Raw genomic sequence first — 16544 nt, forward strand, 5'->3', positions numbered from 1 at the left:
ATAAGTGGCTCAGTCTTGAGGCTTGATCAAAATGGATTCTATATGAAAATAAGAATTTTCATGTAAAAAAATTATATATATACAAAAATGAGAAAACCACTTCATTGCTTGATTTGATCTTTCAGGAAAAGACCAGAAAAGGAGGAGGAGGTAAAGAATAACTTGTGGTCTTGAATGTGCTGTTGGGCAAATTTCACAGGGAAATGCTCCACAGTGTGAAAGTCTTTTGCTTTCAAGGGATGGCAGCAGACAAATTTCCGCTTTGCTGGCGATAAGGGTGGATGTTTCAATGGTGGAGGGGGGGGGAAAAGCAACTGTTGTAGCCAGGCAAGATAGACCAGCAAAAACTGCCAGAAATGAGTAGTATTTAAAATGTGCTACAGAAGGCTGGTATGCTGTGTGCCTATGTTATGATGAACATCTTACAGTATTTTCTTTCCTTAAAACCTTTCATGTACAATATGTGATTTTTATGTTCACAAAGTTGAAAACTCATTTTGAGCGTAATCTCAGAACTTGAATCCCAGTGCAACTTTGACTTGCCAAAGCGTTGTTGGTGTTGGTGTGGAGGTTTGGTCCTCAGAGCTGGTAGTGCTGGTCATGCTCCTTGCTGAACGGTGCAGAGCAGAACCTTTCCCTACGCGCAGGTACAGAGCCTGGAGTCGGTAGTCCTGGACCACGAGCTCGCAGCGTAGGTGCAGAGCAGGTTATCTCTGGTCCAAAATACGTTTTGCCTTTTGAACTATCTTAGTGTGTAAAATAAGGAGCTGCATACTCTGGTCGATGTTCTCATGGCACATGTATGCAGCAGCCTTACTGTGAGCGGGGACGTCGCTGCGCTTGCCCAGCGTACTACAGGGGGAACCCTTTCCCTTAGATTGGTCTTAAAACTTAGCTTAAGCAGATGCCTCCCTGTGTCCCTCCCAGGGTTCCCGCCTGCACAAGTCAGCTCTAAATACGTTTCCAATTTTTTTGTTTTCGGATTTTCAGTGCCTGCATTATTTGTTGTGTTTTTCCTCCCCCCCCCCCCGGAGGTAAAAGGCTCCGCGCCTCGGGCTCCGTGGAGCCGGACCGGGCCCCCCATCCGCGGTGCCGTCGGCGGGCAGCCCGCTTCAGCGCTGCTTAAACTCCTTCTCGGGGCGTTTGCCGTGGGGCGGCGGGGGCGGCCGCCCCGTGCCCCGTGCGGGCGCTGGACGTCCCGGTGCCGCCGCCAGGGGTACTCGGGCCGCGGGAACGGGGAACAAAAGGCGGCCAGCTCCCGGCGGAGGGGAAACCTGAGCCCGTCTCCTACAGCGCCGGGGCACGGGCGGCCGTGGGGCCGGGCCGGGCCGGGCCGGGCCGGGGGCGCCGCAGCCAGGGCAGCCGGGGCCGGGGGCGCCAGGCCGGGGCGCGGGGGGCGCGCGGCCCCGAACTTCGGCCCTCCCGCGGCTCCGAAAGTTCAGCGCGGCGCTGACGTCAGGGGCGCGGCGGCCAATGGGCGCGGCGGCGGCGGCGCGGGGGGCGGGGCGGGGCGGGCGGGCGGGCGGCGCGGCGGGCGCTCGCCCGGCGGCCGCGCACAGTGAGCGCGGAGCGGGCGGCGGCGAGCGCAGCAGCGGCCGCCACCTCCGCCGCCCCCCGCCGCAGCGCCGCCCCCCGCCCGCCCGCCCGCCCGCCCGCCCGCCCGCGGCGGCGGTGGTGGTGGGACTGCCGTGACTTGCCAGCCGCCGCTTACCTGCCCGGCCCGGGCTGGGCGATGCGGAGCGGGGGAGGCTGCGCCGGAGGCTGCCGCCGCTTGTGATGGATGTTCGGCGGGTGTCTGCCCTCGCTGCCCGGCTGCCCCGCGGCGGAGGACGCGTCTGCCTCGAGCTCCGCTGAACTCCCCGCCTGCCGGGGCCGTTCGCAGAGAGCAGAAAAGCCCGAGCGGCGGTTCCCACCTTCTTGCACCCAGCGCGACCCTCGCAGGCTCCTTGGCAGGCTGGCGGCGGCGATGGCAGCGGCGGCTTCCCGGGGGCTGCACTAAGAGCCTCGTGTTTTCTTTCCCCTTTCTCCTCAGAGGCACTGCATCCTCCGGAGCCGGCTGCTCGCGCGCACTTTTGTACCCACCGGGGCGATCGGGAGACCATGTTGTCTGGTGGCAGAAGTGCGTTTCTGCGCCTCGGGATGCTGTTGAGCCTTTGGAGCTCCGTCAGTTGGATGCCCGTCGGAGGATGCCCCCACAAGTGTACGTGCATTGCTTCCAGCGTGGACTGTCACGGCCTGGGGCTGAAGACTGTGCCGCGGGACATCCCCCGGAGCGCGGAGCGGCTGTAAGTAGCCAGCGTAGGGGCCGCGTCGCGCCGCACCTGCCCGTCACACTCGGCGGTCACACACGGGCTGATGTTCCCGCGGGGAAGGGCGGGAGCTGTGCTGGAGTTGCAGCTGTGCTGCTGCTGCTCTTGCTTTAAAAACCATCAGTTCTGGAGCTTCGCGTTTTGTTTTGTTTTCTGTCCACCGTAACCAGTGGGTTGGGATGCTGCTGGTGGGGCTTGGCAGCGCCGTGCTCGTGGGGGAGCTGGGCGCTCTGCCCGCGGTGCTCCCAGCGACGGTGCCTGTCGGCGCAAACGCCCGTTTAGCAGGCGGCTAAAAACCGGCGAGGTTTCACCTGGTGGCTAGGAGCAGTTTCTCCTTCCTTGCTTCCCCAGCCCGGTGACTTCATCCCCGTGGAAGAACCGAGTACCACCATAAACTGAAGCAAATGGATAAGAAGTCATTTTAAAGCAGTCCCTCGTTTGTGTGTTAAAGTGCCTGAGTAACACTGTCCGCTACAAAGAAGCCGGTTATTTCAGTTTTGGTTTACCTCGGGGTTCACGGCGGCGGTGCAGTGCGGCGCGGGGTGCTGCAGACCTCGGCGCGCGAGAACGCCACGAGCGTTGGGAGCGTGTCCGCTGCACCGCTGCTCCTCGGGGTTTGCTCAGCGGCTCCTCAAAAGCACGTCAAGCAAAGAACAAGCTAAAAGCAAAGTTCAGATCTCTGGTGCAGTTCTGGCAGTTGCTGCATCTCTGACGTTGCTTAATGCACAGCATATGGCATATTTCACAGCGTGCCCCGTGCTCGATACGGAGACAGCCAGGGGAGTGTTGAAGGGCTTCAGTGCAGCTCTCTGCTTGGTTCCCCTGCCGACCTAAGAGAAGGGCAGTTTATTATGTCTTAAGTGGATTAGTGATAACTCTAAAATGTTTTTAAATTGGCTTGCAAATGCTGTGGATTATACGGCCTTTCTATTTTATTTCCTTCTGGCTTATAGATTTGGGGGAGTTCTCAAACCCTCCAGCACTTTTTCTCCAACTTAAAACAAAGCTAGATAAGGTTATTAAGCAAAAGAAGTTTTCGTAGATATTAGAAAGAAGAAGTTTTCATAGACATTAGCCTTTTAAAGGCTAAGTTCTGTCCCGGGGTGAAATTTTAGAGCAGTTATGAAACACTTACATCTGTATTTTTATAGCACTGTTAAATGATAGTAATATAGTGTCCCCCCCCCCCCCCATGCTTTACTGGGCTATACCACTGTCTTTACCATTTTGTGAATTCCGTATATCAGTCTTCCTTTTAGGCTCAGTTGTGTGAACGACAGTTTTCAGATGTCAGTGTTGGCGAAGGCGTAACTCCCTGTGCACAGAACTCCCATGCATACTTTCAGGAGTTGATGCGTAGTAACCTGGCAGTCTGGAGACGAGGAAAGTCAAGCTGGTAGCATACCAAGCCACTGAGCGTAAGCGTAGCTCTGGGATAACGCAGGTATTTTTGCGTGTCTCATCAGTGAGATGTGTTTTAAGATTCAAGGGCTAGACTTAAGGTTTTAAATTTCAGGTGAATGTGATGCACAAAGACAAGGTTAGCTGGCCATCTCAAAAGAATTTAAAAAGCAGTACGGTAATTTGTTCTTGCTTAGGGTTTAGAGAGGCTGAACTTATTCAGTAACTAGGATTCACTTGTGAGAATGTACTTAATAGAGATGTTAACTTTGCTTGTCCTGCGTAAGAAGCTAGGCTGCAGGGACGAGTTCCTTGGTCTTAGAGTGCCAAGTGTTAAAAAGAACAAAAGATTAAAGGTATCTAATCACTGTTATGTTCTTGCTCTCATAATTTTTGGTATAGTTTACAAATCTTTTAAATTCTAGACTAATGGCTACATGGAGAACAATAGCTATTTCACAATATTCAGTTTGAACTTTTTACCTCACAAACAAATCACTGATATATACAATATCTAGCTGACTTTTTTTTTTTTTTTGAAATAGTATGTTATTGGAGCATCCAATTCCAAACAATAAAATTAATTCAAGCCTGGCAGTGGTTGAAACCTTATGGAAATAGCATGTAGAAGATCACCTAGTAACGCACTATTCTGTACTTTTAAGTAATATCTTCACTTTTTATTCTTCTGGTCTTCCACAAACCTTTCACTGGTAAATCCTCTCCAATATAACCATGTTTTAAAGCTTGTATTTCTAGATTTGTCCTAACTGCACTAACTTGAATTTTCTGATGCAGGCAGTAGAGAGAACAAGACCTTAATTCCCCTGAATCGAATTCTGCTCGTAGATGAAATGTCAAGTCAGCCACTGGATATACCTGAGTGTCTCACTCTGTTCGCTGTGGTCCATGGCAACCTGTAATCATGTGTAACATAACACTCGGTTGATCTGTAGTCTTTGACTAGTTTGTCTGACTTAAAAATAAAAACCCATTGATTGCATATGTCATGACAAAAATATTTTTAATTTCAGAAGAGCATTTATATGCTGAATTTCTTTTTTAGACACATTTCTTAATGGCCACACACCAAGTGAATTTTTAGACTCTTGTGCTGTGAAAAGGTCTGCGTTGTTTTCTGCATCCTTTTGAGCTAAAAATTCTGTATATTAGTCTAGTTTGGAAACTTTTTTCTTTAATTAATAAAAGATTTAACAGTGCCACTTAAAATATTTTGCCACTAAGCTTTTAGAGTTTTGTCTGTACAAATGCTACAGAATGTTTGGGCCGCAGGAGCCAAGCTAAATATTATTTAAATTGTGTTAAAATGAAACCCAAGGAGATCTAAATTGAATATATAACCTGAAGAAAAAGTGAGAAAACTCCATTGGAGGAGGGTGGATAGTCTTGTTGAGAAGTTCTGTTAAATGACGTAGTGGGAGTCCCCTAGTATTGCATGCAGTGTGTCACTGGAGCTTTGATTATTGTTTCTTCATGATAAATGGGAAGCATGCTTTTTTCTTTCATTGCTTTGAAGATGCACTTTTTGTAAAGAGTAATACTTTTTTGAGAGGGATCTGCAGATCAAGCAGTGTTCACAGAAACAATATTATCATCAAACTGACCTAAACGTTTTTTTGGTTTCATCTTTAATAGTAGCTTTTCACACATGGCAGCATTAGTTCTGTGTTGCATTTTTAGCTTGTTATTACTTGATAGTCTTCTAACTGTGTAGTATAGGTTGAAGTCTTTTTGCTAGCCTGGGTCTCATGCAGAGCTAAGAAGAGATGCCCATGTTGTATACTATTGCAGAAAGGAATGACACAATGTAGAGAAAATGAGTGAGTGGTGAAAGCAATGTTTGCCGTTTCCAAAGGCTAATTGGAAATTCCTTTTACCTTCCTTCTAGAGGAGGAGCCCCCAGAATAGCCCACATCTCTCACACGAAGGCAGAGACATGACATTAGGTCTAAGACATGTACACAGATGTGCAAGTTGTGATGCTCCACAAAGAAACTTGTCTCTGAACAGAGTAATAGAGCTGACCTTGTAGCTTGTCTTTAGTATGTACTGGTCAATACCACGTTTGCTAAGTAACTTAAAATCCTACCAAAAAAAAAGAAAAGGTTTATGAGCCTCTTCTGTTGCGGAGGAAGCTAATAATGTAATAGTTAACTTTTAGCAGTGAACACAATGACTTTTTCTTTTTTCTACTTCAAGCTTTGCAACTAATAATTATTAGCCTTGTGTATGAATAATGGAGACAAATTAGGGTTTAGAAAATAAGAATATATAAACATATTAACAATCCAGAATCTTTTACCTTTCTGAAAAGTTTCTTAGGACTGCTTCCTTTAATTGTGTGGTAGATTCTTGTCGTGAGACTTCGCTTTGTAGTGCTCGAGTTCTTGTATGCAATTCTGTATTTGTCACTTTCTTCAGTAGAAATGCTTTCTATGTATATAAAATATGTTTGGCCTTTTGTAACACTTATGATGATGATCTAATTTTCTCTGAGATAATAAAGTGCAAGTGCAGTGAGCAGATTAAAGCCACTTGGTTGGTGGTGGGTGTATCCTCCTGTTGCAAGAGGAAAAAGTGATGTGGAGAAACTAGTCAGAGATGTTCTGGGCAATATCTGCTTTCCATTTAAATATGAAACATGAGCCTTTGTTTTTTTTCTCCCATTTATGTCCAGTGCTCTTCCTGTTAGTAGCATTATATGTGTATAAAAGTTTGTTTGGAGAATTAAGCTGTGTGTTTGAGTTCTTGATGAATTTACACTTGGTAGCTTAGAATTAGGTTTAATTGATAGCTCCCCTGTGTTGATTGTTTTTTTACTTTGGGAGATTATTTACCTTTCTAAATTGATAAAGCTTGCAAGACTAATCAGTTCTGTGCTCTGCCTGAGTAGCTAAATTGAGTGTGTCCACATTTAGGTGCAATTTAGAAGCTTAGTCATCTGCTTACTCTGGAGTTTTCATGTGGTCTGGGGTTTCCGTTACACAAATATATTGTTATGGTGTTTTTGGCCTAGGTGAACATAGCTGCTGAAGTCGCGCTGGCTTGTAGTATGTCTTCAACTTCCTCAATTTTGTCTCTGGATTAAATCTAAGCTCCTATCTTGAATGTTTCCGTATTACTACAGAACACATTGTTAAGCATGTGCAAATGTAATTATATTGACTCTCATACTGATGTTGTGTCCTTCAGGGATACTTCCCACTAGGGATTACCACTCATTCGTGTTTGTGTAGTAATAGCCTCCAAAAGCCTGCACGGGGCCCTTACCCCGGTCATGTGTCAAGGAGTAGGCATGCATGGCTTTGGCTTAGAAGAATTTGCTATCAAACGTACTGATCCTGGGAAAACTTTGAGTTGCTGGTCTCGTTTCGGTAACTTCCCTTTGCTGGCTTAACGATGCCTCTTTGTGCTTGACTGAAGGTGCGCATGGACTTGTATTGGCGCAGTCTTGTAATATTAAATTGTTACCTTGTTTCTAAGTGATGGGAACAGGAAGGAGGATGAAATTAGCCTTTGTAATTCTGATAACGAGTGCTGAGCACTGCCTCATCTGTAGTTGCTTGCTCAGATTTGGATAAGACTCTGAGATCGAGGGGACCAGTTTACGTATTGCAGAATTATTTGGTGAACCGCTGTGAGACTATCCACCTTTTTGTGCTCTTATTTTTCCAGCTGAGTATTGATTCATGCAGAAGTAGTAGATGAAAGAAACATTGTACTTCCAAAGAACAGCTGTTGTCTTTTTGGTAGTCTTAAAATATAGGTGATAGGTATCAGTTTATATATATATATTTTTTTTTCTTGAAGTTTGTGTGTGCACGCAGAGAAGTGTAAGTGTATCAAAGTAGGCCTAGCTTTTCTGATTTTTTTTCCGGCCTGTACAGATGGATAATGATACCAAAAATAAATAAATCCTAATATACTTCTGTTCTTAAAATTATTTGTATGAAAATCCTTGCCTTGTGTGCTGTCACTCTTATTTCCTATGAAGTCATTTGACCTTCATAGTGCACACTATCAGTAATCTTTTGCAATGTCACTGCCATGCCTATTTTGTGGTTTTTAGTATCTAAAACAAAAGTCACCAGCCCTTACATGGACATGAATATTTGCTGTCTCTGTGTTAGCATTATCTAACCCACTCCTCAGCTCCTGCCGAGCAGAAAGAAAATGGTTTCCCCATGTGAATGTCAAGAGATGCTTGGTGAGGTGCAAAGATGATGGGGGGGGTGGGGAAACTTGGTTCAAATAAGGATATTCGGTGTGTAAATTTCTGCCACAGAATGTTAAGAACTAAGCTCTTCTTCTTGGGAGACTCTCCAGGAGACTTAAATTGGGATGTGTTCCCTCCCAGGAACTAATAGCTCAAGTAACTTGAGGCTTAACTGTTGTAGAAGTGTCTATGCAGTTCCTGTTACCCACAGTGCCCAGTTTCCTTTGGCTGCCTGTTGCTGCAGCTGATCTTTTAAAATGAATAGCCTTTTGCCAGTTGTTGGTCTGGTGGGATCCATTTTTCTGGTTTATTAGACTTAATTGTGCCTAACAAAGGTGGAGAATGGAAGCCATTGCTTAAATATTGCAAATATGTTGGCTTACACCTGCTTCACCAGAATCACGTGGAAAACTGTTTTGCTTCAAGCTCAAAATTGAAACGCATCAGGATCCTTTCTTAGCCACAACTGTGGTGCTGTTTGTTTTCCATGTCTTCCACCTGCTAAGGTTGGTGTAATGTTCAGGTAAATTTTCTGAAGATTGAATTGAATCCCTCCCCCCCACCCCCTTGGCTTAAGACTGCACTGAGCATTGCAGCAGTGTTTCAAGGGAATGAAATAATTTGTGTTTTTTAACATATATCTAATTGAAAAGTAAATTTCCCTCACACCCAATAAATCCTGATTTCCCGTCTCTCTTTTTTTTACTTGCCTTTTTCTCTAAATCCAAACCCACAAAACATAACTAAACCTTTCCAATTCAGAATGAGCAACGTAAGCTGCACCTTCTGCACCCTTTTTTATCTTCAAAAGTGCCTCCAGCCCTATGAGAATCACACTTTGCTACAATGTAGCATAAAAGGATCGTTCTTCCTTTTTAGGTTCACCTGAAACACTCAAGTGAGTTATATGAAGTGCAGGTCTGCTGCTTGGCTTCAGTTTTGAGATATGCTTCGCTGCGCATTCTCGTGCTAAAACTGTTGAATTATCTCAAATGTTGTTAACCTTTGGAAGAGTGTGTGGAATGCTCTTCATAAGTAACCTAGTACCCTAATTTCTTTTGCCTATTTGTTCTCTCTAACTACAGACAGATACTGGGTCAGATAGAGTATTTCTCTAGTTTAGTATTAAAATCTTGTTCAACAGTGGTTGTTCTTTATGGCTGGAGCAAAAGTGCGAGTATAACCAAGGATGTAGCCTCAGTGCTAGCAGATCACGTATGACGATGGCACTGAGGATGACTAGAAGCAATACGTGGCAAAGATTTCTTCAGGTAATTGTCTTTCTGTACATTCTTATTATGAGAATGCATACGTGAGCAGTGTTATCTAGAAAATGCTATCGTGGTAACATTTGTATCACAGTAAACTCTGTGCCTCATCCTCTTTTGTGCAGTTGGTGAGAGAGACCCAGCATGCCTCTCATCGTTGGCTCCTTTCTGCTCTGATAAGGAGTTTCTGTTCATTCTTGATGACTGATTATTATATTGTTACGTCGTTTTTGGCCCAGGGGCTGCTATTGTCATTTCAGCCCCTTTTAGGTTCATGAACAGGTTTTGTGTAGCTGTTCCGGTTTGACCTTTTTCCCTAAGTAATTCTCAAGGTAAGAAAGGGCTGGGTTCTAGTAATACTGTGGCTGCAACATGGCCCAAGCAGTTCTGCTTTCAGGATTTTTAAAGCCTTTTCTCCAGAAACCCATAATGTTCCAGCTGTTTTCAGATCTGCTTTCAATGTTGTCCAGTCAGATGCCTCATTTAAGATGCTGAATGGCTCTCAGGAATGGCAAGAACTTGTTCTTCCCCATTGAGAAATGGCCTTGTAAACAACAGAAATTCCTTTCTAATGGCACTAAGTAAATAACAGATCTGCTTATTTACACAAGGGACGAGGTCTGTGATCTTATACTCACAGAGTAAATTTTGGATGAGTTCTAAAGGTTATGTTATCTCCAGAAAACAGTCAAAAGAGATAGGGCTTAAGAGGCTGTTTCTTACCTCTCTGCCAGATACTTAGTTCCCCCCTTCTGACTGAATCTGGTCTCAGTTGTCTCTGTCAGAATAAATGTATCTTGTACTTCAGTTTTACACCATCTGTTTTGTGGCCGCGATATATATTTTTAATCCTATGATTGATGGGTTTCTGGATCATCAGACTTTTACCTTTCTATCTGGGATTTGTTGTTGTTGTGCCTGTCCTCCCCCCAGCCCGGGACCTTGAATTAATTTTGTCCCTCATAGTGGGAAACCATTTTAACTAATGGCTGTATTCTTTCCTTTCTTGTCTCTTGTGAAGGGAGAATTTTCAATAGCCATCAGTTCAGCTAAAATGGTGAAGAAAATCCAGTGTCTTGAAGCTGGTCCTTTATTCATTTCCCCATGACACACGTTGTTTTAATTAAGATAAAGTAATCCTCAAAGCCCTTCAAAAATTTACTTCTAAATTGATTTCAGAATTTGTCTTGTTCACAAAATTGCTTTTACCAATCCTTTCCTTGAAACTTGCAGTACTGTTGCAGAAGGAGTCCTTAACTTCTTGTATCGACTAGACTTGTGGGGAGAAGCCTTTGTGTCCCCTGCGGTGGGGCCAGCAGGACTTGCCTACCTACTTGCAGAGAACTGCAAGTTCTGCTGCCTTACGAAGTAGTATCCATTTACTAAGGAAAACCCTCAAAAACCTGTTGAGTGTAGGAGAGGGAGATTTTTGGAGCCGCGTTCTTATAGCTGGTATCTCCCTGGCTGCTATATGGAGCTCTGCTCCCATCAGGGTGAGGTACAAGGCCTTTAGCAGTGAATGCTGTCTTTAGGGGTTGAATTGGAGAGACCTTTACCCTCTTCTGTGTGATGCTTTGTTGGGGCTGCTGTAGTCACCTATGCTGTGATCGGACATACAGATGATGACTCAAAAAAGCAAGACAGATCAGTTGTCTGTAATTCTCAGAATTTCTTCTTTATATACCTTCACAACCATTTCTGTCTCCATAGTCAGAGGAAGATCAGATCTCCTATTTCAACCAGAACTCTGTGTGAGAGGAGGGGGTCAACTGCTTTGGAGGTTAACAACCCATTTTAACAGTGCGTGAACATACTTGGCAGGAGGGGGGAGTAGTGCTGGCCAGCTGGGCCTGTTGATAAACTCCATTTCTGAATAGTTATTATTTGTGTTCTTTCATTTTGGTGCTTGTGCTTCAAGGATCTGTCCACATTTTAAAAAAAATAGTGGTTTTACAAAATTTTAAATTTTCTGTAATTTTCGTGATGTCATAAAGATAAGTGGTGCAAGTTAGGCCACTGTGGAGCTGAGGTCAGTGCCTGCTGTGCTGATCAGTGTGGCTATCTGCTTGTCTACATTCGTCTGCTCTTTTGGCCTTTGCTCAAAGGTGCTTGAGGCTTCTCCATTGCTACAATGCTTAGCATGAAGAAATCTTGAGCTACGGTAAAGATGTTCCTAAGCATGAGGACAGATATGGTAGTAAATGAAAATTGTCATGTTAGTGATCTTGAGGGTCTGATATCTCAAATCACAGCACTGCAAAATACAGTTTTTCATGTTCAGCTCCAGACTTTTTTCCCAGGAGCTGGGTTCTGTCAAGGTTGGCTGCTTGACTGGGGCCTGGAGTGGTGGTGGAATATGCTATTTCTTGTGAATGAGCATTCTCATGAAATGTTTTAAAAGACAGTCTCTTAACTAGCAAGTAAGTTATATGCTGAAAGCAGAGGCATAGGTGTGTTCTTGTGCATGCTAATAGCTAGTTAGGGAACTGTTTCTTGGTCCCTGTTCTTTTGTTTGGGCTTTCTCCTTTGTTCCTGCATCTGTTAAGAAATGTGTTAGTTAATTTGTACAAAATAGGTGTATTAATAGAATGCATGGTATTACTGATACATGCTGTTATGAAGACACTAATAAATAAAACTGATAATTATAAAAGGTACAGATAGCTCTGAGCCGTATATGCTTTCTCAAATCGTAGTAAAACTGAATGTTCCGCGTCAGTTCAGTCAAACTGTTCCGTTGTATTAAAGTGTCCACTGAAATCTTTCCCTGGGTAGGCACCGGTGAATGATGAGCACTTCTTCAGGTATGCACTGGTGAATGATGAGCACTTCTTTGGATATTTTAGCAACTTCTAAGCTTGAGTTTCCTGTCTGGCAAAAATGGTGTTTAGCATTCACAGTAGATGCCGTTTCACATAGGACGAGTGAATAACAATGGCCTAGTATGGAAACGTGACTTTGAAAGGCCTTTCCACAAACAACTTGCCCTGAAGTAGAAAAAGTTCTAATTCCTAATTTCACATTTTCTGTAGATAGTCTCAAGAGGTCACTCTAAAATGGAAGAAATTTCCGTGGAATTTTGTAATCATGTCCCTTGGAACATACTATCTTGTCAAGGATGGATGGTTGAAGAAACTCATAACTGTTTCCCAGAGGTTTAGTTAAGTAGGTAATTTAGCTTTGTTACTGATTTTTGTTTCCTCACAATAAGTAAATAGCAAAGAACACAGAATAGGTGTCTGCCAAAGATTTGATTCCCCAGTCTTGCTATCCTTTAGAATATAACTATTATACAGTGTCTGCAGCACAAAGCTGACATAACAGATGTGGTCACATGACGTAAAGCTCATTTAAAAAGAATCATCGCATGTATGCGTTTATGCTCTCCCTAGTGACAGATATGGAGGCATTAACATTTAATTAAAACAGTCATGTTGTTCCAACTTCCAAAAATTTTAGGAAGGAAAAAATTGCATCCCGAAAAGAATTCAAATGTCTGGCATCTCTTCCTGTCAGTCATGATGCATGCTTTGCCTTGATTTTAATGAGACCTTAATTTAGGGATTTTTCCCAAATTTATCCTTTGTCTATATAGCAGTTTTGTTTTGATTGGGGAGGCTTTATGTTAGGTATGTTTTTGAAATGCTGATTTCTGAAAAAGCTGGAGGAAACTGGTTTTCTTTGCTTATCTCACCTTTCCTCTCTGAAGAGGTGGCAAAGGTGGTAGTGGTTACATCACTGAGTAATGGTTACAACATCATTTAGTGAGGTGGGAACTTATATCCTTAATTACAAGCTACTCTGAAGTTGCAGCGGAGCGATGAGAAGGATCTAGCCAACTCCTCCTCGTGAAGAGGTAGAGCTGGTGCAAGAATTTACCTGGGAAGCAATAAGGCAACTCATTATAAGCAAGTACTACAGGGAAGCGATTGTGCGTTTTTGAAATGTCTGAATAAATGTAGTAGGGAGGTAAGCTGGAGACAAGAATATAGTGGTGAAACAAATAAGTGAAGTTCTTGAACAAACAAAAAGCATTTGTTTTCCAAAAATGGAAGTGTTTGTTGAGAAATAAGGCCCTAAGGCAAAGGTGGTAGTTTTTAGTGAGGAGAAGATACATCTTGGAGGTAAGTTTCTCTGATAAGAATGCAAAAGTATCTCAAACAGAAGCTGACAGTCCTTTGGAGTAGTGAGTTTTAATAAGTAACATGAAAAGGCACCAAAAGTTAAGGTCTAATCATAAGTTCTTACATTGTAATTTTGGGGATTTCATTTTGCATGGGAAGTTCTGGAGTTAATTGCTCATGAGAATTGTTAAAAGTTGAAAATGAATTATTCCTAATTAACATTAACTCTGCTTTTTAACTCTGCAGAAGAAATGTTTTCCAAGGGTGTCATTCCATAGTTCTTAGGTGTATAAGAAATTTAGTGCAAAATGGTTTTATTAGGCTGAGTTGTTTCAGTAACCTGAAACATTGAATGTGTGTGCAGACTAAGTAATGTGTGGGCACCTAATCTTCTTTAGAAAAACCTGAGTTTTGTGGAATGTATAATTCACTTTTGCAAACATTGTGAAATCAGTTCAGCTTCACTCCATCAAATCAGGTGTTGAAAACCAAAAGTAGGAAGAGGACAAAGAGTGGAGGAGGAGGAGGGTGGGGAAGGTGGGAGTCAACTTAGAGTCAGGAAAATTGCTTGTGGCTGTAATCTCTAGATGCACACTTGGTCAAGTGAATATGCAATTTGCTTCAAATTTTTGTTTTACATATTAAAACTGTCTTGCATCTTTTACTTGAACTTCTTGGCTTAATCTGCTAGTTAGTGGCTGCAGTGGGTACGTACACTCATGTTGCTTTTTGGAAGAGACAGAGTTGGTGAAACTGGATGCTTCTCTAATACCTTTCCAGCAGAGGAGCTCCTTGAAAGGGCTCTAGTCTGTGCATGTTTGGAAAAGTGAACAAGGAGATGAAATCAAGCCTTGATTTTTGGTTGCACACTTAACTAAAACCACTTATATTTGTTGAGAGAACCTTTTCCCCAAATCATCAAGTATTATAGCAGTTATCACTATTGGAGCAGGTGAAATAATTTCTAAACATAAAGTCATCTGTATTAGGGAACAGCAACTAAACAGATTCCAGTTTCTCCACCGAGTTATATTCAGGAAGTACCACATAGATGAAATGTGGACTTAAATGCACTGGAATAAAGCAATACAAATGTTGCTGGAGTTTACATGCATTATTCTTTTCCTGTGTGTGTGTGTAATGCTTGATTATATAGAGATTAAAAAAAAAAAAGTATCTAGAAGTCAGGGAGAAGGCTCATGAAAAACACTGGTTTCTTGCTTTCCTTAGTGTATTCAGTTCATACAGTTCTCAGTTAACATTAAATTAGAATAAAAAATTTTCCACAATGGGCTTAAAAGTTTTGTGAAAAGATAAATGGTTGCCTTAAATCGTAGTAATGACCTTAGCTCTAAATGATGCTCGTACTTCTTAGAGCAATTTGCTGAATTTCAGGCATCACAGAGGCCATGTTTTACATTGACTAACAATATATGCCTATTTGAGATGCTGTGAAGTGCAGGTACATGTCTGTTGATATCACCATGAAGATTATGTGTTTGATAGTTGAGTGAAAATACAGCCCAAAGAATGTTTGAAGCTGTCTGCTTTCTACCTATATAAATGTCTGGTCTTCGTTTGAAAACTGCCGAACTGATGTGGTAGCTACCTACATGTCCATACAACCAGCTGGTATGTGTTGGACATGGAAGAGGGAAGAGGGTTTTAGGACTTAAATAGGCATGGTTAATTAAAAGAAGAATTTGAGAACTGAAAAGAAATAACAAGAAGCTAAAAATGAAGTATTGGGTTTTTTTATATGCACCTTAATAGGTGCATATAAACCTTGATTATGGAGCTTTTTGGAGGAATGAAAATGATGCTTGAGCTGAAATGACACAGTACTACACTTTTTCTTAAAAAATGTGCACATCCTGGCTTCTGCATATTAAATCACATTTCTGTAGCAACTGTGTTTTAAAGTATTTCCTCTAATGTTCTTTGTGCTTCAGTTCTAAACCTTTCTGCTCCTCCCAGCCTTCCCATAGTTCACCCTTTTATATGTAGAAAAAGTAGAATCATAAAATTTTCAGGTTGGCCTGGACCTCAGGAGGTTACCTGGTCCAGCCTTCAGCTCAAAACAGGGCCAACACTGAGTTTAAACCTGGTTGCTCAGGGCTTTGTCCAGTCTTGAAAAACATCGAGGACGGAGATTCTGCAGTATCTCTGTGCAACCCGTTCTAGGTCTCAACTATCCTCAGAGTAAGCTTTTTATACAGTCGGAAACTCCCCTGTTTCAACTTGGGATCATTGTTTTTCCTTCTCTTGCTGTGTGCCTCAAAGAATCTTGCTCTATTTTCTCAGTAACCTCTTTTCAGGTATTGGAAGACTGCTATTCATTCTTCTCAAAGCTTGCTCTTCAGGCTAAACAAGCCAAGCTTCCTCAGCCTCTTTTCATAGCTCATGAACCCAAACCCCTGACTGTTTTAATGAAGCTCCACTGGATTTGCTCAAGTTTATCATCATCTTTCTTGTACTGAGGGGCCTATGGGTCTTTCCTCTGTCTTTAGGCATAAAGGCTTGGGAGACCTTGTCAGTGAACACTGATGCAAAGAAGGCATTGGTTCTCTAAATCATCACCTTTTCCTTGTCTATTCTTTCACAGCTAATGTAGTGCTAGGAGCTTTTCTTGTATTTGATGTCCCTTGCCAGTTTGAACTCTAGCTGAGCTTTGACTTTCCTAATACCATCCCTGCATACCTGAGCAGTGTTCCTGTGTAACATACCCCTGCCTCTGCTTGTGCCCCTTTTGCACTCAAGTTCAGTCATGAGTTGCCTGTTTAGCCAGGGTCATCTTCTGATACACCTGCTCATTTTCCTCAGTACCCGAATGGAGTGTTCATGTGCTACAGTTGTCCTTAAAGACCTGTCAGCTCTCTTGAGCTCCTTATCTCTTCAAGGCTACTTCCCACAAGATCCTCCTTACCAGTTCCCTGAATAAGCTGAAGTCTGCTCTCCCGAAGTCCGGGGTCTGCACTCCGCTACATGCCTTCCTCGCTCCCCTTGGCATATTGAATGCCATTGCTTCATGGTCACTAAAGCTAAGGATGCTCCTGATGATCACACCCTGACCGGTTCTTCCCTGCCTGTGAGCAGCAGGTCCAGGAAAGCCTCACCTCTTGTTGGCCCATCCAGCATCTCTGTTAGGTTAAGAAGCTATGCCTGACAGCCTCCAGAAACCTCCTGCCTTCTTTGCCTCCCACTG

General features: G+C 43.3%; 1 protein-coding gene across 1 annotated transcript in view; it reads left to right on the forward strand.

Annotated features, from left to right (window-relative positions):
- Positions 1-1526: 1526 nt before the first annotated feature.
- The window catches only part of SLIT3 (slit guidance ligand 3), a 509126-nt gene continuing 494108 nt past the window's right edge, over positions 1527-16544 (forward strand). Inside the window, exon 1 of the mRNA XM_026098439.2 lies at positions 1527-2285. Coding sequence (XP_025954224.1) covers positions 2101-2285 — 185 coding nt within the window. The 5' untranslated portion in view covers positions 1527-2100. The remainder of the gene's footprint in view (positions 2286-16544) is intronic.

The sequence above is a fragment of the Dromaius novaehollandiae genome, chromosome 15, assembly GCF_036370855.1.
Source record: "Dromaius novaehollandiae isolate bDroNov1 chromosome 15, bDroNov1.hap1, whole genome shotgun sequence".
NCBI classification, from domain to species: Eukaryota; Metazoa; Chordata; class Aves; order Casuariiformes; family Dromaiidae; genus Dromaius; species Dromaius novaehollandiae.